The sequence below is a fragment of the Colossoma macropomum genome, unplaced genomic scaffold, assembly GCF_904425465.1.
Source record: "Colossoma macropomum unplaced genomic scaffold, Colossoma_macropomum, whole genome shotgun sequence".
Classification (NCBI taxonomy): Eukaryota; Metazoa; Chordata; class Actinopteri; order Characiformes; family Serrasalmidae; genus Colossoma; species Colossoma macropomum.
Genome location: NW_023494806.1, coordinates 6,285,409 through 6,311,496, shown reverse-complemented (window position 1 = coordinate 6,311,496; position 26,088 = coordinate 6,285,409). Strand labels below are relative to the sequence as shown.

At 38.9% G+C, this 26,088-nt stretch overlaps 1 protein-coding gene across 3 annotated transcripts in view; it reads right to left on the bottom strand.

Moving 5' to 3' along the window:
• LOC118827165 (coiled-coil domain-containing protein 60-like) overlaps positions 1-26,088 on the bottom strand; it is a 60,593-nt gene that overhangs the window by 15,886 nt on the left and 18,619 nt on the right. Inside the window, exons 4-9 of one of the 3 annotated variants that reach the window (XM_036598410.1) lie at positions 24,294-24,464; positions 22,291-22,416; positions 16,023-16,127; positions 13,146-13,241; positions 10,289-10,379; positions 7,861-8,089 (exon numbers count right to left, since the gene is read on the bottom strand). In XM_036598410.1, coding sequence (XP_036454303.1) covers positions 7,861-8,089; positions 10,289-10,379; positions 13,146-13,241; positions 16,023-16,127; positions 22,291-22,416; positions 24,294-24,464 — 818 coding nt within the window. The remainder of the gene's footprint in view (positions 1-7,860; positions 8,090-10,288; positions 10,380-13,145; positions 13,242-16,022; positions 16,128-22,290; positions 22,417-24,293; positions 24,465-26,088) is intronic. The other 2 variants (XM_036598411.1, XM_036598412.1) reach the window with 2 other exon arrangements.

Below are 26,088 nucleotides of genomic sequence, written 5' to 3'. Positions count from 1 at the left end.
ACTATTACTATTATTTATTTACCTACTTAGTTATTCAAGTATCTGAGTTTATTTTTTACACTCTTGACAGTGTGGTGTACATTGTGTATCACATACAGTTTGGGTTTTTTCCTCATGTAAACACTAAAAAAACCAGAAATAATAAAGGTAAATATGTTGCTGCTATCAGAACAAAACCTCGAATCTCCAAAATGGCAACTTTACAAGAGAAGAAAAAACATACTTTACTTTTAATGTACGTTAATGGAACCAGACTTTTTTCCAAGTAATTTTGGTCCATTTATCATGAAATTTACACACAATGTAAAGGGCAACAGGCTTTTTAAAATTATGTCAAAAACTGAAAAAAAAAAATGGAGATACGAGGTTTTGTCCCAACAGTAACAATATATAATTAAGGTATATGTACTTCAGTGAGTTTGCTGCTGTCTTTTCATTGTCTCTTGTCTGCACATTTGCATTGTCTTTAGTCCAAAGACAGCAGCAAACTCACTGAAACAACTGTGTTTCTTAATTTCTTTTCACAGGGTGAAAAACTGCTTTGCTGTTGAAATTCATATGATAGCAGTGTTTGGTATTTTGATGTGAATATTTCATTTTTAGGGGAATGTTCACCGTTCTGTGGCCAGAGGTTCATTTTGCTCTCAATATGGGAGAATTTGCTAAATGTGTTTCTTGAGAATGTGTGTTTGAGCATCTGAGAGCAGAGACACTACACTCTCAGAAAAAAAGGGACTAAACTGTCACTGAGGCAGTACCCCTCTTGTCACTGGGGTGGTACCCTCAAGGGTACATCTCAGTACCTTTAGTCAGGGAACATAACTGAACCATAATCCACTGAAATGATATTTTCTAAGCTGTATTGACTCCACACACCCCGTCTCATCTCCAGGGTTTTTATTTTATTGTTCTGTTTTAAAACATTCGGTTATAAAAAGGTCTAAATACGTACTTTTCGTACCTGGGAAAAACTTATTTAAGGTGCACAATTGGACTTTAAAACCACTGTTGTACCTTTGAGGGAACATTTGCACTGTTTGTACTTTGGTCAAAAATGCGCAGTAGCTTTATTTGTAACTGTAACTCAAGAAAAGCAGTGGAATCTGTTACTTTATCATTTTAAATTAAGCTGACTTCTTATTTTTTAGCAGTTTCTAGCTGGAAATTTGCTTCTGATTGCCATCTTCTGGAAATAATTTATCAATATGAAGCAAGGCTTTCTGAAAAACACAGCACTTCAGCACAAAAGGATCCAAAAGGCCCAAAGCCACCACAGTTCAGACTGACCAACAGCTGGAAGTCATGATTTTGAAAGACAGTCAGAAAAGTCTTTGAACTCTGGAAAAAGAATTCCTCACGACTGTTTCTAGAAGAACAACTGCAAAAACTTTGCTTGCTTTCCATTATTAATAAATTATTCCCAGAAGATGAGCAGTTTTTCAGAAAGAAAATTTGGCCTGGTCAAGGACTACACTGGTGGTTCTTCAAGGGTTCTTTAGTAAAGTAGATGATTCTGTATAGAACCACAAACACTCAAAGAACCCTCTGCATGCTTAAATGGATCTTTGCATGATAAAAGGGTTCTTCAGATTGATAGAGAATGTGTTGCATATGGTTCTATATAAAACCTTTTTGAAAAAGCTTCTACGTAGCGTAGAACAGGATTCTTCTATTCTTACAAGCTTGACATCGTAACAAAAGAAGAACGCTTTGTGGTGCTACATAGAACCCTTTTCATCATACATAGCACATTCTCCCTCAATCTGAAGAACCATTTCACCATGCAAAGAAACCTTTAATCATGTAAAGGGTTCATGGTCCTATATAGAACCATTTTCTTTACTAAAGAACCCTTAAAGGTCCATCTTTTTTAAGAGTGTAAATTTAAAGGGAAATTAATTTTTTTCCACAAAGCAACTTGCGGTTTGTTGTGAACTGCTCTGTTCTAGAGAAACGTACTAAGCAGGATTGTTCACAGTGGTGGTGATAGGAACCAGATGTCTGAAGTGTTTCATGCCTCTAAAAGCTCCCTCAATTCTGTGTGGTTATTATGTGAAATGGTTATGAATATGCTACCTGATGCCTGAGAAATTGTTTTATGATAGTTTTGAGACAAGATTTAGCATTTTTAAAAACCTATTTATGGCAGAGAGACTCAGAAGACATGTGTAGGTTCACTAGTGGTTTTGGATAGTAAATAAAATGACTATATTAGTGTTGCAGTCATGGCAACCCATGGTTCCTATCAGCACCACTGTAAAGAAATATCTAGGAGTCTCTACACAATTAAAAAAATAAGGTTAGGTTTCTATATAGCACCAAAAAAGCGTTCTTCACTTGTTACAAGCTTGACATTGTGACATAGAGGAACCTTTTGGGTTCTACATAGAACCCTTTTCAAAAAGTTCTATTTTATATAGAACCATCTACAGCACATTCATGCACATTTTCCATCAATCTGAAGAACCTTTCATAATACAGAGAACACTTTAATCATGCAAATAGTTCTTTGAGTGCTCATAGTTCTATGTAGAACCATTTCCTTTACTAAAGAACCATTGAAGCATCTTTTTAAAGAGTTTACAATGAACCACATCAAACTACTCTGAATGACTCTGTTTACATCTCAGTGAAAACTGAGTCATGCAAAAATAAAAAAAATCAGAATCTCCCCTTTAACCCCTTTAAGAACATCTGGTCTCAGAACACCCACAAATTAACTGGACAAAACCTTTCCACTGCTGACCAGCTGTGGGAGACCATAAAACCTGAATAAGCATCCACATGCTCATGTGTTAAAGGCCATCTGCAGGTTTATGCCTATTTGGAAAAATATGAAGGAAAATCTCGGTCCCACTTTATATTGTGTCTCTAATAACTGTGTAGTTACATGTGAACAACATATGCAACAACAATGTAACTACTAATGATTTAGTCACACTTAGAGCTGGACTACAGAAGTACACTTTATGTAATTACATATGTATCAACTTCAGTTTTGCCTCATGTAATTACACAAGAGTAATAACATAAGTGTAATTACATTTGTAATCAGACTTTTTTCCAGCAGTAAAAGTATGTAATCACTTACATTAAGACATTATTTACACTGTATCTGCCAGCTTTCCTAACATTTAGCCAGCATTTATGTTGCTAGTGCTGTGACACTGTAACCGGTTTCAGCTTTTAACCATTCTGTAATGTGACAGAACAGCAGATGTTCACTTATCGTAACATAATTTTTATGAGATTTTATGACATTAATTGTGTTGCATTACCTCCAAAGCAATGTCTATATTACCACTCTATTATTACATAGCACCTTTATAGCAACTACACAGGAACTGTCCACTTATTTAAAGTGTAACTTTAACACTACACTACAGGAAAGTTCCTGTGTAGTTGTTATATAGGTACAGTGTAATTACAGAATGGTATCAATCAATGTGATGTGATTAGGTCAGCTTGTTACAACACAGTTATTCCACAGTAATTATGTAATGTAAACCATACTTTAACTGCTGGAAAGGACTTCTGATCTGTAGTGTATCAAAAAGATACCCTTGTGTAATTACATAGGCTATATTTCTGTAATCCATTTGTAACACTGACTAAATCATCAATACTTACAGTGTTGTTGCATGTGTTTTTCATGTGTAACTACACAGTTATTAGAGACAATATAAAGTGGGACCAAAATCTCTTCCACATAAACTTACGTTGCTTCGGTCTTTGCTTGTCTGTTAACTTTGTATTAATTGCTGAATTAAAAATGCCACATTTTTACCCTTCAGTGAGGATGCCTATGCAACACAAAATAAACTTATATCGCCCTCTGCTGGTCAAAACATTTAACACAATTCCACTGATTTTATTTCATGACAGATTTAGAAGCAAATCATTTTGAGCAAAAACATTCTGGCCATATTCAGATGAATCACAGTCTCACACATTAATAACTACCAGGATTTTCCCCACCATAAAACTTAATTAACATAAAGAAAATTCATGAATCTTCTGGAAAAATGGGGAGCACTCATCGAATTAAAAAATGGGTTGATGTGGGGACACAAATTAAAAGCGCAATAACTCAGAGATGAATTGGCTGGCATTAGGCTTCATAAAGCTCTCCCGTGATCTCATTTTAAACGCTCTGGATTTAATATCTATTAAAAATGAGGACAATGTTTTTGGATTGGGGACTTAATCACTTTTATATCAAGCTCTATGAAAAATAATGAATGCCTGTGTTGATTTCATTCTCATCACACATTTTTAATATTTATTTATTTATTTATTTTTTACCTCCGGTTCCTTTTAATGCAAAAAACAAAAGTTTTAGCCTCAACCTATTTAAGTGGCAACAATAAAAGTTAAATAGAGAGAGATATCTTTACAGGCCAGCTCTTGGATTTCACGCTTAAATCTAGAGGATTAGTAGCTTCCCCAATTAACTGGCTGAACTAAAAGAGGCTTTAATGGGTCTTTTGATTCCAGAGTGTCTTTCTTTGGGTATTAAACAACTGGCAATGATTGTGTGAAAAAAAGAAGAGAGAAAAATACAAAGCCAGTCTCCCAGTGCAGTCAGCTTTGATCCAAGACCAGCACAATTTCCCACTCTGCTCTGTAGGGGGCGCTAAAGAGTGCTGATGATTATCTACAGAGAGTAGCTGGATGCCTGTGGTGAACTGAGGAGTCAGGCCCTCAGTGGCCTTTTTAGGAAGGGGAATTCCATCAATTTTTCAAAATTTTTGTATAATTGCTTCATTGCGATGTAAACAAAGTCATTCAGAGTGGTTTGATATGAAGTGGTCCATTGTAGAGAAACGTACTGATTCAGATTTCTTTACAGTGGTGGTGATAGGAACCAGGGGTTGCCTGTCCACAACACAAATATAGCCATTTCATTTACTATCCTAAACCACTTGTGAACCTGCACGTGCCTTCTGAGTTTTATATGTGATGTTGATGATGGTAAAATAGTGATAAATCTGAAAAATTAAGCTTTCTTTGGGGATTATTTTGCCTTACAATGCACTACATGTACCCCCACCTCACCATGAAAAGACTGAAATAAAGGGATTATTAGTGGAATAAATTGATTAATGTTGTAGGCAAAAACTTTATCACAAAACCTTTATAATCCTTATGTCCTTAATCAGACAGCATTTTCATAATCATTTTGTACATTATCTTTCTGTGAGGGAGCTTTTAGAGGCATTAAACTCCTCAGACATTGGGTTCCTACTATCACCACTGTGAACAGCGCTAGGTTCTCTAGAATGGAACATTTCACACAAAACCCCACTGACTGACTTTACATCTCACACACTTAATTATGTGGAACTTTTGAACAATGGGTGGACTTCCCCTTCTAGAACACAAACCTGGTTTCTATCATTTTATTAAATGCTTTAAAACAGTGGTCACCAACCCTGGTCCTGGAGATCTACCTTCCTGCAAAGTCCAGTTCCAACCTGCTGTCCAATTCCACACCTGCTGGCAGATTGCAGTTGGAAAACTGTCCCACCCCTCAGGCAACACTAATGGATCTGATCCAGTGGGACAGTTTTTTAGATGCAGGCTGGAAGTAGATCCCTAAGAGGAGGGTTGGTGACCACGGTAGTAAAAAAAAAGGTTCTAGATGGATTCTATTACCATGACAGCAGGAAGAACTGATCAAAGGTCATGACGAGTAAAAAATAATGATAGTATGTGACAGTTCATATGGGCAGTTAAACAGTAGGGAGGACTAATCGTGAGTTTGGCCCACCTGGAACCAGACAGCACAGAAACTAATGTGCATGTGTGTATGTGATTTAAAGGGTCCATATCAAGGAAAACTGAATTTTCCCCACTTTTTCTCACTAAATAAACAAAAGTTGACAGAGCATGAAAACATACCATCCATATATGAAAACCAAGCTGCAAAAACAGCCCATTTTATTGTCACAACAATTGACACTTTTACATACATCAGCCCATGGCAGTTTAGCTCCGCTCACATTGAAGTTATACGGAGTGTTTCGACCTGAACTGCTGTACAGGGCAGCCAATCAGAGCAGAGATTATTCATATATATCAGCACCATAACAAAGACACCCTGTTTCCTGGAGGGAGGCCCACTACCCTGCACATCTTAGTTTCTTCCCCGCTCCCAACACATCTAAACCAACTAATCAGCTCATTAACAGCCCTTTACTCGGTTGAACTGGTGTGTTAAAGCAGGGAAAGCATCCAAATGTGCAGGGCAGTGGGTGTCCAGGACAAGAGACTGTAAAACTGATCATGTAAAGATGTCATACGGGGACTTAATATATTACTAGCAGGTTATGGGACTTTAAAGAATGAATAAAATGACATTTGGGTTCCACTGGGTTAAATAATAAAAGGACGTGTTTCTATAAAACTGCACTGATTCCTACATGGCCTACCAAATACAGATGTAAATTCTGTCAAATGAACCTCGTAGGTATTGCTTCTCTGTAAATCCAACAAACTAGAGGTCAGAAACTACACAATAACAGAAATGTGTCCCTTAAGCAATAGAACAGGAGAGGAAAGTGGTCTGCTGCAAAAAAGTTAACACTCAGTAGCAGTAATGTTAACCAATCAACACTCAGTAGCAGTAAAGATAACCAATCAGCACTCAGTAGCAGAAAAGATAACCAATCAACACTCAGTAGCAGTAATGTTAACCAATCAACACTCAGTAGCAGTAAAGATAACCAATCAACACTCAGTAGCAGAAAAGATAACCAATCAACACTCAGTAGCAGTAATGTTAACCAATCAACACTCAGTAGCAGTAAAGATAACCAATCAGCACTCTGTAGCAGTAATGCTAACCAATCAGCAATCAGTAGAGGTAATGCCAACCAATCAGCACTCTGTAGCAGTAATGCTAACCAATCAGCAATCAGTAGCAGTAATGCCAACCAATCAGCACTCAGTAGCAGTAAAGCTAACCAATCACAAATCTGTAGCAGTAAAGCTAACCAATCAGCGCTCTGTAGCAGTAATGCTAACCAATCAGCTCTCAGTAGCTGTAATACCAATTTCTCAGCACTCAGTAGCCGTAATGCAAATCAATCAGCACTCAGTAGCAGTAATGCCAGCCAATCAGCACTCAGTAGCTGTAATGCCAACCAATCAGCACTCTGTAGCTGTAATGCCAACCAATCAGCACTCAGTAGCAGTAATGTTAACCAGTCAACACTCAGTAAAGGTAATGCCAACCAATTAGGACTCAGTAGCAGTAAAGCTAACTAATCAGCAGTCAGTAGCTGTAATGTCAAATAAATTAGCACTCAGTAGCAGTAATGCCAACCAATCAGCACTCAGTAGGAGCAATGCAAACCAATCAACACTCATAGCACAAATGTCAACCAATCAGCGCTTAGTTGCAATGATACCAACCAACCAGCACTTGCACTCAGTAGATATAATTCCAACCTATCAGCATTCAGTAACTGTAATGCCAACAAACCAACCAGCACTTAGTAGCAGTAATGCAAACCAATAAGCACTCGGTAGCAGTAATGTCAATCATTCAGCAGTCAGTAACATTAATACCAATGAACCAGCACTCAGTAGAAAAACAGAAGGACACTGGTTTCCTTTAAGGTTTAATGGAATACATCCTTCTACTTTCCAAACCAAAAGGAACCCCATCACAAATCTCTAGAAACTTTTGTCATTTTTTGCTGTTTAGCTCAACTCACACTATTCATTGGTCTCATGAATGAGCGCCCTCTAGTGTTTTGAAGAAATAGGTATTAGCTAGTCTCCCCTTAAACTGGCACTGATGCCACTCTTCCCGTGGATCCAAAAATGTGACCTCTGACCTGCATAACCTACATTCATTCACAGGTGGATCCGCCTCAGACACCTCTGCGCTTTGACACTCGCCGTCCTCGGTTGGCACAGTGACATCACTGGGGTCTTTGGCATCCAGTACTAAGGAGGACAGGCTGCTGCCCAGTGATGAGGTCATCGCCACAGACGACGGCATGCTAAGGGAGGAGGACTTCCGAGTCAAAGATCGCGCAGAGCACACGCGGGACACTTTGAGCACAGGACGCAGAGACTGGGAGAGAGAGAGAGAGAGAGAGAGAGAGAGAGAGAGAGAGAGATGCATACTTAGCATTGTGCAAAACAAAGCATATTGAGTTGCTGAGTAATCTCAGATGAACTTGCTTATGTGGTTTCTGGCATGCTGTTATCTACAAATGTGGACAGTATTGTTATTGTTATTGTTATTGTTTTTTTAATATATACCTGTTTTGAATTTGATGTCAGCAACATGTTGGGACAGGGATAACAAAGAACTGGTAAGGTTGTGTAACTAATTAGGCTAATTGGCAACAGATCAGTAACATGATTGGGTATAAAAAGTCTTTCAGAGGTAAAGATATGGAGTGGTCCACCACTCTGAAAGACTGTGTGGGTGAATAGTGCAACAATTAAAGAATAACATTTCTCAATGTAAGGGGAGCAGGCCGAAAACCAGTACTGGTTGGCCGTGATTTTTGGGCCCTCAGGCAGCACTATATTAAAAACAGATATGATTCTGTAGTGGAAATCACTGCATGGGCTCAGTTACACTTCTGAAAACCACTGTCTGTAAACAAAGTTTGTTGCCGCGTCCACAAATGCAAGTTAAAACTCTACCATGCAAGGAAGAAACCATATATAAACATGATCCAGAAACACTGACGCCTTCTCTGGGCCTGAGCTTATTTAAGATGGACTGAAGCAAAGTGGAAAAGTATCCTGTGGTCTGACAAAATTTGCAATTCTTTTTGAAAATCATGGACACTGCGTCCTCCAGGCTAATGAGGAGAGGAGCCATCCAGCTTGTTATCAGCGCACAGTTCAAAAACCAGCATCTGTGATGATGGGGGTGTGCTACTGTGAAGACACCATTAATGCTGAATGATATATATACAGGTTTTGGACCAACATATGCTGCCATCCAGATGACGTCTTTTTCAGGAAAGGCCTTGCTTTTTTCAGCAATGTCAAACCACATTCTACATGTATTACAACAGCATGGCTAGTAAAAGAATCTGGGTGCTAAACTGACCTGCCTGCAGTCCAGACCTGTCACCACTGAAAACATTTGATGCATTATGAAATGAAAATAATGACAAAGGAGACCCTGAACTGTTGAGCAGCTGAAATCCTATATCGAGCAAGAATGGAAAAACATTTCACTTTCAAAACTACAGCAGTGTCTCCTCAGTTCACACACACAGAGTTTTGTTAAAAGAAGACAAGATACAACACAGTGGTAAACAAGCCCACGTCCCACCTTTTTTAAAATGTGTTGCTGGCATCAAATTCAAAATGGGCATATATTTAAAATAAAACAGTAAATTTCTCAATTTCAATATTTGATATGTTGTCTTTGTACTATTTACATTTAAAAAGGGTTTAAATGATTTGCACATCATTGCACTGTGTTCTTATTTACATTTAATAATTAATAATTAATAATATTCCAACAGTTTGGCTTAATTCTTATTAGGGCTGCAAACCCAGAAAAAAAGCCAAGAATGGAAAGGATACCAAGAAAAAAAGCATCATTCAATCTAAAATATGATGACAGATCATAAAATTCATTGCCATTGACGATGCTAAAGTGTCAATCCATTGTGTGTGATTTGCTGTGTAGAGCTAGTGAACGAAGTTCTGACACTATCCGATTACTTCACCATTTAGAGATAAAACATTGCTCAACAATGGAAAAACACAGACTAATCATAAACTATTGCAATGCCCACAAGTTCACGAGTCCGTGAAAACTTGCTCAGTCCACACTGTTAAAAAAGTTGTCACACAGTATCAGAAACCACATTAGCAAGTCTAGCTAGTGGGTTGAATTAGACACAACCAAACTGAGGATAAAATTGGGGAATAAAGTGCATGATAATCCGGGCATTGCACAGCCCTCACTGGGGGAACATGAGCCTCTATTACTTGTTAGCTACATTAGTTTTGAGGTTCCATGCACGACTCTACTAAGGCTTGAAACAATAAAAAAAAAACCATATGTATCCAGCCCTTCAGACACCAGACACCATAAAAGACTTCCGAGAGAGAGAGAGAGAGAGAGAGAGAGAGAGAGAGAGAGAGCAGGTATACCACAACTCATCCACGTCGATAAATATGTGCGTCTCTATTACTGAGCTCTGAAGCCGGGGAGATTGTGAGCTTTATGGAGACAGCAGGCTATAATCACAGAGCCATCGCTGTTTAAAGAGCTGATCTGGGAGAGAAAAACCTTTGGTGGGGACACAAACTGCTCCCACTTGGCCTGTATCGCCTTCTCTTTATTCAGAGTCTTTAGAGTGTTTCTGCTCCTCCCAGGATCCCTGAGAGAGACAGAGAGAGAGAGAGAGAGTGAGAGAGAGAGAAAGAGAGAGAGAGAGAGAGATAGAGATTGAAAAGAAGAGCAGGAGGGGAGAGAAAAGGAGAAGGGAGAAATATTACATATTTCTATTTGTATAGATGTATGACTTTACCTTTTCCTTCTCCTGTAAAGTTATCATTTTAGAGATACAAGGTTTTGTTCCGACAGCAGCTATATATATATATATGTACACACATTTATATATATATATATATATATGTATATATATATATATATATATATATATATATATATATATATATATATATCTTTTATAAATTTTTTTTTCTTCAACTTCATTCTCTACTATAATATTCTGTTGCTTTGGCAACAATTGTTCATTAAATAAAGTTATTTGAATTTGAATTTGAAAGGGTGAGAGACAAAGAGAGGGAAAGAAAGAGAGAGAGAGAGAAAGACAGAGGGAGACAGAGAAAAAGGGAGAGAGATACAGACAGACAGAGAAAGAGAGAGAGAGACAGACAGAAAAAGAGTGTGAGAGTGATAGATAGATAGAGAGAGAGAGAGAGAGAGAGAGAGAGAGTCAGCCACATGCTCACTCAGAGGTTGATATCAGTTATTCCTACATCTTCTCAATTAGACTTGGAATAACGTTAAAATATTACATTATTTTACAATATTACATATTGCATTCATTGTGAAACTAACAAATTAACATTTTCAAATTATGTCAAAAACTGGGAACACAGGTATGCTACTGTTTTTAGCTATGCTACATACTTTTGTCAACTTTGGTCCAGGTATCGCTTTGAAGAGATAAAATGACGAAAGAAAAACGGGTCTGTCTCTCATAAGTGAGCTTCCTCTGCACTCTGACACTCGCTGTTATAGTTTCATCACTGTGTGTAATATCTGCCATGTGCAGTGCTGTTGCGCTTCTCCATAAAGCTTAACTTTATTGGAAATTGGATTGTGGAAGGCCCCGCAGGCTCGAGTGGAGCTTACTGCTCACCCTTCCCTCTCTTTCTTTTTCTCCGTTGCACCTTTTTCGCACTCTCTCCCTTGCACTTTCTCTCCATCTCTCACCCAGTTTATCACTAATATTAGCCCGTAGCTCCAGGACATAGGATATAATCTTTTTTCTACTTTCTCTCTCCCTCCGTTTGCCTGTCTAGCCCTCTCTCCTCTCTCCCTCCATTCTTTTCTCCAATATGGGCCACTCCACTGCTGTCTGTCTAGTATTTATAACACTGCGCCTTCTCTCCGCCCTAGCGTACAGCTCGCTAAACAATGTAACTACATCTCTCACTGCTGTCTATATTAAAGCGATGGTTTGGTGAAAATTTCAATTTACACAATTTTTTCCATTAATTCAACTGTAGTAATTTAGCCAAGACATGTTTGGTGTCTGAAGTTTGCTTCTTTAGTTTTGCATTGGGGTTATGAGGCTTATGTAGCTAACAAGTACTGTAATATACACCACTAATTAGCATGGCGCAAACTGCACGCTTATATTATCACACATAGCTAAAACCAGTGGCGTCTCTGCCACAGAAAGCCTGGTGGGGCACAATAAACTGTAGGGGCAGCAGCAACTCATCAGTGAAACTACACACAAACCTGATCCAAACACAAACGCACTCTATCAGTGAAATCACAGATTCACAAATTAGCATAACGTGGTGCAGGAGTTAGACAGGAATATCAGTGATATGATAACAGCATTAAATCTCTCAAAACCTGGTTATACAGCATTACAAATCCAAAGTTATCTATCAGTATACGATCATTGTGGTCTGCAACTACATATCCAAACAACGTATCAGAGCAGGGAAACATGCTTTCCGGGCGCTGGGAATAATGCACTTTATAATAATGCAAAATGACTCATCAGTGAAGTTCACTGCTCGAAAAGAAAAGATGCTCGACGATATTTCATCTGGGCAAATTTGTCAAAAACTTTTTCTCAAAGTCCACCAATCCATGAATCAATTCAAGTGATAGCATAGCAAGGGCAGGCAAGGAAAGCATCCATCCATCCATCATCTAAACCGCTTATCCTTCTGGGTCGCGGTGGGGTGCTGGAGCCTATCCCAGCTGTCATTGGGTGGAAGGCAGGACACACTCTGGACAGGTCGCCAGTCCATCGCAGGGCAAGGAAAGCAGAAGAGTGTTTTTTAGCTACACTCACAGTTAGCCATGTTTTTCTCTTGAACCTCTCTGGATTGAAGGAGCGGTTTTTGTCCTTTCCAGACTGAATGATGTTGAAATCCTCTGGCTGGTGTGTCCCAAACATGTAATCTCTAATTTCAGCTCTAATGGCTGAGTACCAAATTTAACTTTTATGACATTTTTGACTTGACTCATTATATTGCCTTGCTATTATGAGTGGCTACTACAACTGATGAGAAACAGTGCCAGCTGTGTAGCAATGCCTATACCGTGAGCCATGTTTACTAAATGTCTGGACGTTTGTGAATTTATTATTTTTTATTGGCTGCTCTCAGCACGGAGCCAATGTGAATGGGCCTCATGGCTGGTTATTGAAAGTGCGCTGAACATGCTGAGAGTGCTCACTTGGTTAGATGAGCGCTGACGGGTCAGCCCTTACCGTTGTTCATCTCCATTTATGTCGTTACGTTTCTCAGTTTTTTACATAATTTGAAAATGCATGTTGTCTTTTACATTGTATGTAAATATCATGATGACTGGACCAAAATAAATTCCCCAAAATTATTTGGAAAAAATTCTGGTTCCATTGACTTACATTAAAAGTAAAGTAGATTTTTCCTTCTCCTGTAAAGTTACCATTATGGACATATGAGGTTTTCTACTCCACAGCGACATCTGGTGGGGCCAGGCCCTAAAACAGTAGTGGCAGGCGGAATTTGGTCTGTACTTTTTACTTTTTTATAAATTTAGTATGTCATACTGTATCAAAAGTCTATTTGAGATTAATTAACAATAAATCTACCACTTCAAAGAGGATTTCCTTATTCAGACACCAAATTTTGGTTGATCAACTGTGTTTAGAATGAGGGCAAAACTGTGTAGATTGGATGTTGCTGAACTTTGGTCATGAGTTTGTTTGGAGGTTTGTTGACAGAGGTCATCACCTTCAACTGTTCAACTTTACTGGCCCTTTCAACATAATCTTGGAAGCTGCAGCTGTAGCATCAGCTAATATAATCACCATAGGCCAGAGGTGTGGAACTGAGGGCCGGAGTCCAGCACAGTCTAATGATTTTCAATTAACTGATGAGTTTATTCAGGTGTGCTTGAGCAAAAATCAGCAAACTGTGCAGGAATCTGGCCAGAGTTCCCCACCACTTCTATATACTCACTCTATCAATGGCTTTTCTCTCTCTAGCTGTTTGCTGTTTTCTCTCTCTCTCTCTCTCTCTCTCTCTCTCTCTCTCTCTCTCTCTCTCTCTCTCTCTCTGTCTACATTCTTTCTTTCTGATCTCTGAACAGCTCCTTTCTCTTTCTGCAGATTTTCTCTCTCTTTTATCTCTCTCTCTCTCCCTTTCTCTCTCTCTCCCTCTCTGTCTCTTTCTATAGCTTTTCTGTCTGTCCATCTCTCTTTCTCTCTCCCTCTGTCTCTATGGCTTCTCTGTCTGTCTGACTGTCTGCCTGTCTCTCTCTCTCTCTCTCTCTCTCTCTCTCTCTCTCCCACCCCCACTCTGTCTACATTCTCTCTCTCTTTCTGCATGTCTCGTCTCTCTCTCTCTCTCTCTCCCCTTCTCTGCCTGTCTATCTCTCTCTCTGTGTATGTCAGTGGCCTCTCTCCCCTCTTTGTCTCTTTCTCTCTGTCTGTCTGCATCTCTGTCTGTCTGTATGTCTCCCCCCCGTCTCTCTCTCCCTCTCTCTCTCTCTCTCTCTCTCTCTCTCTCTCTCTCTCTCCTTCTCTCTATGGCTTTACTATCTCTCTTTGCCTCTTTCTCAGGCACAGGTCAAAATGTGCCTTGTCTCAAAAAATGTGCCTGAATTTAACATATGAGGACTGCAGCAAACTGCATGCAGCCCCGCCCACTAAGTGCTCACTCGTCACACACACAAACACACACACACACACATACACAAACACACAGACACACAGACACACAGGCACATGACAACTCTGATTTAGAGTCCTGAGGCTCATTCATGCTAAGACACACACACACACACACACACACACACACACACACACACACACACACACAAACACTACACTCAGTGTAGCAACTGTCCTCATTACATCAACTTTATATCACACAAGGTCAAGCAGTCAGAGTGTTATTAAGGTCAGTGTTGGGCCTGAGGGAGGAAACCCAGTGTAGTCTGAGTCTGACCCGTACACTGGCTACTAACGCACTGCCCACAGCGCTGTGATGAAGCTCTGAAGAGATTCAACCATTTGTCCTGCATACTGATGGGCTATCATTGTCAAAGCTCATATACAGAAGATGTATTAGGAAATACATGTCACTGTATTTTTCCAACTTCAAATGCTACTTAGAAAGTGCAGATTCACTTATGTATTTACACACGATCACATTTGTAAGTGTGTATAATTTGTGATTCAGATTCGAACTGATCTACAAAGCATTTAGTAACATTTTGCCGCTGTCAGAACAAAACCTCATTTATGTTGTTTTCCAGCTTTTGACATAATTTGAAAATGCCTATTTCCCTTTACATTGTATGTACATTTCATGGTTAATGGACCAACAGAAATAAACTAAAAATACTTGGCAAAAAGTCTGGTTCCATTGACTTCCATTAAAAGTAAAGTATGTTTTTTCCTTCTCCTGTAAAGTTACCATTTTGGAGATATGAGGTTTTGTTCTGACAACAGCGATATGCCTGTTTGTGTAAAACAATGTACAGGGGCCGACAATTTACACTGGAAATAGTGCGTAGTGTAAACCCACACTCAAATAAATGTATGGTGACACTTTATTTTGAGTGGTTCTTTTTTAGATGAAACAAACACTCAACAGATTAGGTTTAGCACTGCTGTGTCTGATCCACTCATACCAGCACAACACACACTAACACATCACCACCACATCAGTATTACTGCAGTGCTGAGAATGATCCACCACCCAAAAGGTACCCACTCTGTGAGGGTCCATGGGGGTCCTGACCACTGAAGAACAGGGTAAAAGGGGCTAACAAAGAACACAGAGAAACAGATGGGCTACAGTCTGTAACTGTAGAACTACAAAGTGCACCTATATAGTAAGTGGAGCTGATAAAATGGACAATGAGTGTAGAAACAAGGAGGTGGTCATAATGTTATGCCTGATCAGTGTGTATATAAACGTATTTAGATATATCAGTCTTAAAGACACAGTAACAAATACAGCCTGTTGGAAAATGTTCTCTCTGTACACTGTATTATTATTAAAAGTGTGCAGCAACTGTAGTTTCATAAGATAAGGTACATACTTAACTCCTTAAATGACCAGGGCCAGCTGGTAGGCCCAAAGGTTAATTACACACTTCCATATCCTAAGAGTAGCTCAACCAGTTTGCACTGAAGTCCCTGTAGTTACTGAATAATAAGCCTTAGAATGTAATAAGCCTGAGATTTCAAGGGTTTAAGAGACACCAGTTCAGAATTATGGATTTGTACTGGATTGGCAATTCTACTCACTTTGCATCCCAACAAGAAACCACAGGCCCGACTCTACCAGAATGTTCCAGGGTCAGAGACTCCAGCAGCCAACACAGGCAGCACAACTGACGATACATGTGCTCTCTGAAAGAACAGACAGGAGAAAATGTCTATTTGATATGTCAATGCTGTCATAATAAAACTCTACATTATAACTTTATAGGATATAAACTTAAATGCACTTCGGTTTAGTGTAGTTTTGTATCATTTCTATTGATCCATTCATCATAATCATGTAACAGGCAGCTGGCGTTTTCAAATGGGGTAAAAAAATGGGGTTACAATGTTTTCTTATGACAGTCGTAATTTATTTTACTATCAAAACCTGTCCAAAACCAGTCTTACTTAGCCTGAGGCCTCATCTATTTACAAAAAATTACAAATGCATTCATATAGGGCATCAGTATATATACAGTCATATGCAAATGTCAATCATAATTTGTTGATTTACTTAGTGAAAAGAAATTAGCACGTCATCTATAAGGAACAAACTTAAATATGGCATTTTCCTGCGAATTCTAGTGCATAATTTCTATATACTTACTGAGTTTAACATAAAAAACATGCTTTAACTTTTGTGCAGGTTGCATTTTATGTTCTATTGTTTTAAATATGCTAAATTCCGCAAATAATTAATATTCAGCCAATAAACAGTAATTATGCATTGAAGTGGGTAGTAGCGCATGTGTTAACTCATTTAGAAAATCAACAGAACATGTAACCTGACAGGGTGCCCAAACTTTTGCATAAGACTGTACAACACTAAATATGCTTTTAATATGTAATCAAGACTTACTTGTGCTACACTGGCCTCTTTACAAATAAACAATAACAGTTTACAGTGTTGGGGTGAACCTGCTATGGAGGTGCTGTGTCCTTCACTCTGTTCTACTCTTACATGGCCTGCTGTTAATGTGTGTGTAGGTGTGTGAGGGTGGACAACATGGACAGGCTGCTGACTGGCTACAGCTGCTAAAGGAGAACCTGACGCTGGCCACTTGTGATATTATGAACATCTGGTATTTTTACATAAACTGTTATGGCTGTATTGATTTTAAAAAACAGTAATGTGGTGTTACTGGGTAACAAAAACATGAACAACATACAAGGGTTAAGTAATAAGTGTCCTGTTTCTTGTGACTCTGAGACATTTGAGTTGCTCTTTGGCAGCAAAAGCCACAATTTTATCACTTCAGATATAAACTGTGTCTTTCATTGAGGAATTACCTCCACAGAAAAATCAATACAGCTCTGTGCATGAAACGCAGCCACATTTAATATAGCTGACAACATCCCTGACAGTGTTTTCACAGGAGACATCTTTTGGGAAGAGCACATTATCTCAGACCAATTATTTGAAATATATGCAGCCTTATATATATATATATATATATATATAATATATATGGCTTTACTGCTAAGCTTTTTAAATTCTGTACATCGCTGTTGTTGGAACATCAGGATAAGGCAAAAACACACTTCACTTTTAATGTAAGTCAATGGAACAAGACTTTTTGGGCCGTTTCTTTTTGTCAATTCATCAGTGTATAGAAATACACTCTTAAAAAGATGGAGCTTAAAGGGTTCTTTGTCAAGAAAATGTTTCTATATGGAGCCCTAAACACTCAAACAACCCTTTGCGTGCTTAAAGCCTTCTTTGCATGGTGAAATGGTTCTTCAGATTGATAAAGAATGTGTTGTACTGTGTTGTAATGTGTGTGATTCTATATAGAACATTGTGAAAAGAGAGAGGGTTCTTTAGTCAAGAAAATGGTTCTATACAGAACCATGAACACTCAAAGAACCCTTTGCATGATTTAAGGTTCTTTGCTTCAGGAGACGGTTCTTCAGATTGATGGAGAATACGCTGTAGATGGTTCCATATAGAACCTTTTTGAAAAGGTTTCTATATAGCACCAAAATGGGGCAGGGCCCTACGATGGACTGGCGACCTGTCCAGGGTGTATCCTGCCTTCCGCCCAATGACAGCTGGGATAGGCTCCAGCACCCCACCGCGACCCAGAAGTTAAGCGGTTTAGATAATGTATGTATGTATGTATACCAAAATGGGTTCCACTATTGTTACATGCCAAAGAACCCTTTTCTGGTACTATAAAGAACCCTTTACCTGAAGGATGAACCCTTTATGCTGTTCAGTGAGCTCTGTAATGAATAGCTGGACTGCAGCAAGAAGCTAACCTACATATTAACTGGTATAAAAACGTTCTTGCTTTACTGTGTTTGTTTTTTTTTATGATTATTCTAATGTTATACAAGGCTTTACTGGCAAAGACACACTCAGTGCTGAGATTAATAGTTTTAAACTTTTTACTTGGCTGTATACGTCTTTTGCACAGTACTGCATAAACAAACATGCGCATACAGACTTTTCAGTCGTCATAGAAGCAGGAAATATTTGGGAGCACAGCAATTCAGTCCAGCAGACATAACGCCCACTAATTCCTTTACACGCATTTAAATCCTCAGTCTGAGACCTGAGAGAGAAAGACGTCTGAAAGAGGAAAACGCAAAAGAGAGAATCAGAAAGTGTGTAGGCTTGTGTTAGAAAGAGAGAGAGAGAGAGAGAGAGAGAGAGAGAGAGAGGAAAGGAGAGGAAAGGAGAGAGAGAAGGAGAGAGAGAGAGAAGGAGGGAGGGACAGAGAGAGAGAGCAAGAGAGACTGAGACAGAGAGAGAGATATGAGGGAGCTATGAGGGAGAGAGATAAAGAGAAAAAGGGAAGGATGGAGAAACAGACAGAGAGAGAGAAAGAGAGAGAGAGAGGGAGGAGAGAGAGAGACAGAGAGAGAAGGAGAGGAAAGGAGAGAGAGAGATAGACAGTGATAGAGATTGAAAAGAAGAGCGGGAGGGGGAGAGAAAGGGAGAAGGGTGAGAGAAAGAGAGGCTGGGACAGAGAGAGAGATGAGGGAGATATGAGGGAGAGAGATAAAGAGAAAAGGGGAAGGAGAGAAAGAGAGAGAGATAGATAGAGAGTGATAGAGAGTGAAAAGAAGAGCAGGAGGGGAGAGCAAAGGAGAAGGGAGAGAGAAAGAGAAGCTGGGACAGAGAGAGAGATGAGGGAGATATGAGGGAGAGAGATAAAGAGAAAAAGGGAAGGACACAGAGAAAGAGAGAGAGACAGAGAGAGACAGAGAGAGCATCAAGGCTGAGGCTCTGTGTGATTAAATAAGTCTTCACTGATTCAGAGTGAAGTGTGTCTCTCTTCATATTCAGTCTGGAGAGTCATTATAGTTCTGCTGTTCTTCAATTAAGCGCTCAGTCTTCAGGGTCAGCGCTCAATGTGATTCAGACCGGATGTCAAAAACAGCCACCTACGCTCAGCCAGGCAACTTTGGCATGACTGACCTTTTCAGTATGTAATCTCAGATATACAGGCCAAAGAGGGCCACTACAGCCTCCATACCTCACCACCCAGCAGGATTTCTCTCCCTTTTCTCAGCACAACACAAATCGAGCCATTAAAGTCTTATTCGGTACAAACCGAGATAAAGTCAGAAGGACTAGAACACAGAAAACACAAGCCTGTACAACAACCAGTCAAGGGAATTTTAAATTTTCTTTGTGTTTTTGGAAAAAGTTTAATGTACTATGTGAAGATTAATAAAGTCAGGGAACTTCTAGAAAGGAGAATTTCTACTCTGTAATGTTTCTCAGACACTAGAGGGCGCCCCCGAGCGAGTCCAAAATAAATGGGTTAAGATGGAGCATTTGAGCAAAATCATAGTTCATAAATGCTTAAACATTTTAATATGAAAGAATACAGTCATTTCCTGAACACAGAACAGCATAAAACATTTTAACACTGCTGTTATATTTTTAAGAGCTTTTAAACTCGAGTTATTGGAGTTTAAAACGATGTCTTATATATCTCAATGACATCAGTGAGTACAAACAGTGAATGAGCTGCTCTGCTTGCCAACCAATCAGCACTCAGTAGCAGTAATGTTAGTGTCCTGCTGCCCAAAATCTGTTTGCTGTAAAAAAAAAAGGAAACATAAGTGGGTTTTCTTTGCTTTTTTTTGTGAAATACATCCTTCTACTTTCTAAAATTAAAGAAAAGTTCTGGGCGAATGATTAGAAACTATTATAACCTTTCGTTTTTCGCTGTTTAGCTCCTTTTACTCCCATTCATTGAGGACTCACTCACAGTCGCCCTCTGCTGTTTTGCAGTCCTGTTTTTTGATATAAAAGGGGAAATAGGAAGTGGCTAGGCTCCTAATAAACTGGCTCTGATAAAGTCCTAAAACATGCTGTTCACTCTTTTGTCTTGAGGGTCTATTCAGCCATAGGCAAAAGTTTAGGCACCCATAGGCAAGTTACATGCTTTGTTGATTTTCCAAGTGTAAACAAGTGAACACATCCTCTACAGAGAACACACTTCTACACATGTGCATTTACTGCTTATTTACTGAATTTAACATATAAAAAATAAAAATGTGGCCTGTGCAAAAGTTTTGGCACATTCAATATTTTCAGTTAAAGTCAAGTCAAGATTTATTTATGTACAACCCCAATTCCAAAAAAGTTGGGACGCTATGTAAAATGTAAATAAATGTACAGAATACAATGATTTGCAAATCTCATACGCCCCTATTTTATTCACAATAGAACATAGAACACAAAACAGATGTTGAAAGTGAGATGTTTTACCAGTTCATGAAAAACATGAACTCATTTAGAACTTGATGGCAGCAATGCATCTCAAAAAATTGGGACAGGGCTGTGTCTACCATTGTGTAGCATCCCCTCTTCCTTTAACAACAGTCTGTAAACATCTGGGAATTGAGGAGACCAATTGCTGGAGCCCAGAGTGAATCTTTGCCCATCTTTGCTTCTGAGAGACTCTGCCTCTCTAAAATGCTCTTTATATACCCAGTCATGCGAGTTAGTTGGAAATTGCTCTTCCAGCTGTTTTTTATTAGTACCACTTACTATTCCAGCCCTTTGTTGCCCCTGTCCCAACTTTTTTGAGATGCGTTGCTGCCACCAAGTTCTAAACGAGTTAATGTTTTTCATGAAATGGTAAAATGTCTCACTTTCAACATCTGATATGTGTTCTGTGTTCGACTGTGAATAAAATGTGGGTCTATGAGATTTGCAAATCATTGCATTCTGTTTTATTACTATATTATTTACATTTATTTACATTTTACACAGTGTCCCAACTTTCTTTGGAATTGGGGTTGTAAATTTCCTTACGAAGTGACTACTGTTAGGGGTCAAATGAAAGTTGTGAGAGTTAAACACGTGAACATCTGACATGACTACTGTTAGAAGCCTTTGATGACGATACGTTAGCATGAATATGAGAAAAGCTTTGCAAATTGTGAAGCAGGTGACAAAATGTCTAAGATTAATTAGTTCTAGTTCGAGTGTCCCAGCACGAGTATCATCAGGAGGGTCAGTGGGGCATTTTTTGTTAAATTTTTTTTTCAAAATACATTAAAATCAGCAAATAAGGATGAATTGTGCACTAAAAATGTGAAGAAAAATGTCATATTTTCACTTAGAAAATCAACAAAACATGAAATACAACTGGGGTGCTCAAACTTTTGTACATGACTGTATGTTTGCAGATGGACAGAAACAAAGCATGAAATACAGAGTGAACTAAAAAGGTGCTGCCAGAGTTAGGAACAATGATTGAGATGGAAATAGAGAAAGTGGTATACAGGGAAAAAAGTGGAACAGGGAAGAAAAAGAGCAAGAAAGCAAGAGATTAAGGCCCAATCCCATTTCACCCCTCGCCCCTACCACTTAGCCCTAATGCCTAGGGGTAGGGTGTCCCGTTGAGATTTTCGTTGAGATAAAGGGGTAGGGTGAGGTCAGCTTTATGTCACTGAAGAATTAGAGGTGGGTGACAATAAATAATTACCACCCCCCCCCCACCCCCCACCCTTTGAAGGCCTAAATGTAACTAAAGCCCAGCAGTGAGGATGCTGGACTTTACCCTCCTCTGCTGTCACTGCAGACTGGCAGAGTTGCCTACAGAGCAGCGCTAGTAGCTGTTAATGCTCTTCTTTATTTGACGTTTGTCCCATTTTATAGGGAAGATTTCAACTAGTGCCCCTTGTAACTCAGTTCCAAGCATCAAGGTGACACTTGAAAACAAGGGGTAGGGGTAAAACTAAGAAATGGGATCTGGGACTTAGAGTAAGAATGGGGAAAGAGAGAGAAAGGAGGGAGGGAGAGAGAGAGACAGAGAGAGATAGAGGTGTGGTCTCTTACTGTGCTAGCTGCTGTGGCTGGTGTGAGGTCAGTGACTGGTGGACAGGAGTGAAGGGCCGGGCAGACTGAACCCGTCTTCTTCTGCTCCGCTTCCAGATTGTTGAGACCCCTGCAGTAACACACCCCCTAAACAGAAAAGAGAGAGAGAGTGTGTATGTGTGTGTATGTGTGGATGAACGTGTATACGTATACAATGTATTGACTATACACAATAATAATTTGAACAGTTTAGATTTAAATATTAGAAAATAAAGAAAACAAAAGGTGTTTTAAGAGGTTTTATTCAATATTTGAAGTATTTTAGGAACAACAAGAAATTATTCCATTAAAATATGGAATAACTTCATTTTTTGGTATGGGGGGGTATGCCTAATAGCCCACCTCCTTCCAGTCTAACACTGTATACATATGAATACAGCTCCTATCTCAAGGAACTTTCCTATCTCAACCTTCTGATGCAGTTTTCCTCCATTTAAGTTTACCTTGATGATCAAAAGGGGGATTCAGTGTTGTGATGAATTGTCCTACACTGTTAAAATGGCCTGACATAGAGTCCATGTTTATAGAAAGCTCCCACATAAAACTATAAGTAAGATATTTTTGATAAAAAGTAATATGCAACTTAAACAGCTCAGCTTTAAAAGAGATTTCGCCACGAAAATGTAAATGAAATGGTGGATTGAGCTGTATTCATATTCTTTATGAATGTACGAAATATTTTTTGGGTATATTAATCAATTGCTTTGGAAAAAAAAGCCAAGGCTTATTACATACAATGGCTTATTGTTCAGTAACTACACACTGTTAGAAATAAAGGTGCTGTGCAGGTACATTTTTTGTTCTTCAAGGTACAAGCAATGTAAATGTTCCCTCAAAGGTATAACAGTGGTTTTAAGGTCCAATTGTGAACCTTAAATAAGTTTTCCCAGGTGGAAAGTACATATTTGTACCTTTTCATAATATAATATTTTAAATCAGATCAATAAAATAAAAGCCTGGAGACGAGACAGGGTGTGTGGAGTCAGTACAACTTAAAATATATAATTTCAGTGGATTATGGTTCAGTTATGTTTCCTGACTAAAGGTACTGAGATGTACCCTTGAGGGTCCCACCCAAGTGACAATTTCGTACATTTTTCCTGAGAGTGTAGGGATTTCAATGCAAACTGGCTGAGCTATTCTTAGATTATAGAAGAGTTTAATAAAACTCTGGGCCCACCCGCAGACCCTGGCCATTTAAAAGGTTAAACATAACTAGTACACTGCCAGAAATAAATGTACTGTGCAGGTACATTTCTCGTTCATCAAGGCACAGACTGTGTAAATGTGTAAAAGGTCCAATTGTCCACATTAAATAAATCTTTCCCAGTGGAAATTTTAAATAGTTTAAAACAGAACACTAAAATAAAAAGGCTGGAGACGAGGCAGTGTGTGAGTCAATACAACTTAAAAAATGTCACTGCAATGGATTGTGGCACAATCATGTTCCCTAATTAAAGATACTGGAGACTTGCCTTTGCATGTACCACCCCAGCGACAAGAGGGGAGACAGTTCAGTACCTTTTTTTCCGAGAGTCTAGAACATGCCAAAGAAAATAATCCTAAAACTCTAATATACAACAAATCTAAATAACAACAACATATAAATGGTCATTGTTCTTTTCCCGCTTGCCCTGTCAGGAAAAGATGAGCCGATGTGAAATTGAGATGATTGTTCACCAGTCCAAATGAGATGTGGACCCCTGACCAGCAGGGGCTGTGTAATGAATAGGCGCTACTTTGGCTGTCACTCGCCCTGGCCCTCGAGCTGTAGAGGTTCCTATCATTTTGGGAGCCCGCCAGTCAAAGCAGAACGATTGTTCTGGTGCCAAATTCCATGTATTGCAACGATCCCAACTTGTGATCCCAACCCCTTTATAGTAGTGCATGTTCCTCTTACTCACAGTCTATTACATACAAATCCACTAATCGCTGAGCAGGAAACATATGATGTACAGTCCTACCTCTCTGCCTCTCTGTCTGTGTCTGAGTCAGAGGAAACGGAAGGAGGTCGGATTGCTCTTTTCCTCCTCTCCTCTCTCCTCCTCTTTTCCCTCTGCTGCTCCTCCTGCACCTCCTGTTCCTGGAGGAGGTGAAAGTAGCTGCAACCCTGCTTCACTGCCAGGACCAGCTTCCTGTTGGGAAAATGATCATCAAATATATGGTCTTGTTAGAAAAACAGCAATTAACTCTGTTACGTCTGTGTAATTACACAAGAGAAAATGTGCTGCTACAGCTATTAAGATACACTTGTGTAATTACATGAGTGAAAGCTGAAGTTGAGTCTTGTGTATTCATGTTAGCTGTACTAGTGTAATCCATCTGTAACAGTGAACACATCACCTGTAGTTACATTGTCATTGCCTGTTATTAATGTATAACTACATAGTTATTAGAAATAATTAATATAAATGATGAGAAAAATAAAACAACCACAAAGACAACAACACTGCTTAGCCCAAAGGAGGAGTAGCCAAAACTAAAGCTCTTCAAGACAGACATTGTCCAGGAAAAGGGCAGACGAAATGGTATGTTTGAGATGGTCCAGTGGTGAAGGGTAGTCAATAAAATATGCAAGAGTTAGTTTAAGCAAGATTCAACAAAAAACATGAGAACAGTTATGGAGACTGTCTTTGTGTTTATCTTGAGAATCTGGTAAAAGTGGTGGCCCCAACCATTTATCTTGATTTTCCAAAAATATATGGACTATTCTAGTGAATTGGTTCAAACTGTGGTTCCACAGCAATAAATAAATAAATAAGAATATTCAGACCTGAGGTATTTATAAGGATTATTTTATGATCTATTTAAACCCTTCATTAATTGAGCTAAAGAAGCTAAACATACATAAAACTTTTAATTTTTTAAATTTCTTATAAAGTGAAGTTAAAAAAATTTATTTTAGCATTGATTAACCCCTTAATAAGCCATGGGCCCACCACTTCTATGACTTACTGAATAATGAGCATTTTTATGAAACAAACCTGGAACGTTAAGGGGTTAAAAAAATGCTGTCCCTCATTTTCATGTCACTGAAACACAAGTGCTGGGTTTGAAACAGCATACTGCAAAACAACATACTGTGGACAGCATTAACATAGCATAGTACTAACGTGTAGTAGCATGCAGAGCAGTGCCCAGTAGACAACAAAACCTGTGTGCTGTACCACAAAGGACAACAGTGTGACTAGACTGTCAACGTCCAGGACTAGGACCATCAGAACTATCTCAAAACCTGCCCTATTTTCCTCAATCACTTAGCAACAGTTTCAAGCCACTTTTCAGCCCTGTTTAGTTGGATTCAGTTTGGTGGAGAGACGTGTCTGCTGTTTTTTAAAATAATACCATGACAGAGCGAAGGGTTTTGCCTTCTACCCATCTCCAAATCCACAAATAAACTTTCGAAATGTCAGCTTTGGGTTTGTCTGCGGTTTCCAAACACGCCTGTTTTCCTCCATTTGCAAGTCATTACATTCACAGTTGGTAATATGAGCTAGACTGCCTGAATAAAAAGCAGTGTGACTTGATATGGGAGGCTGAAAAGCTGATGCTGAGCAGGTTGTTTGGTTGAGACCAACTTTATGTTATTGTTTTAACCATGTTATCTATGCAGTAATTTATAAACAAATAATAAACAAAGTGAGCAAAACCACCTCAAGACCAGAAGAGAATCAAAAAGAAGGACAAATTATTTTCTTCGATTTTACTTATATGTCCATATGAGTCTGAAACCGTTCCTATTAACCCCTTAAAATCCCA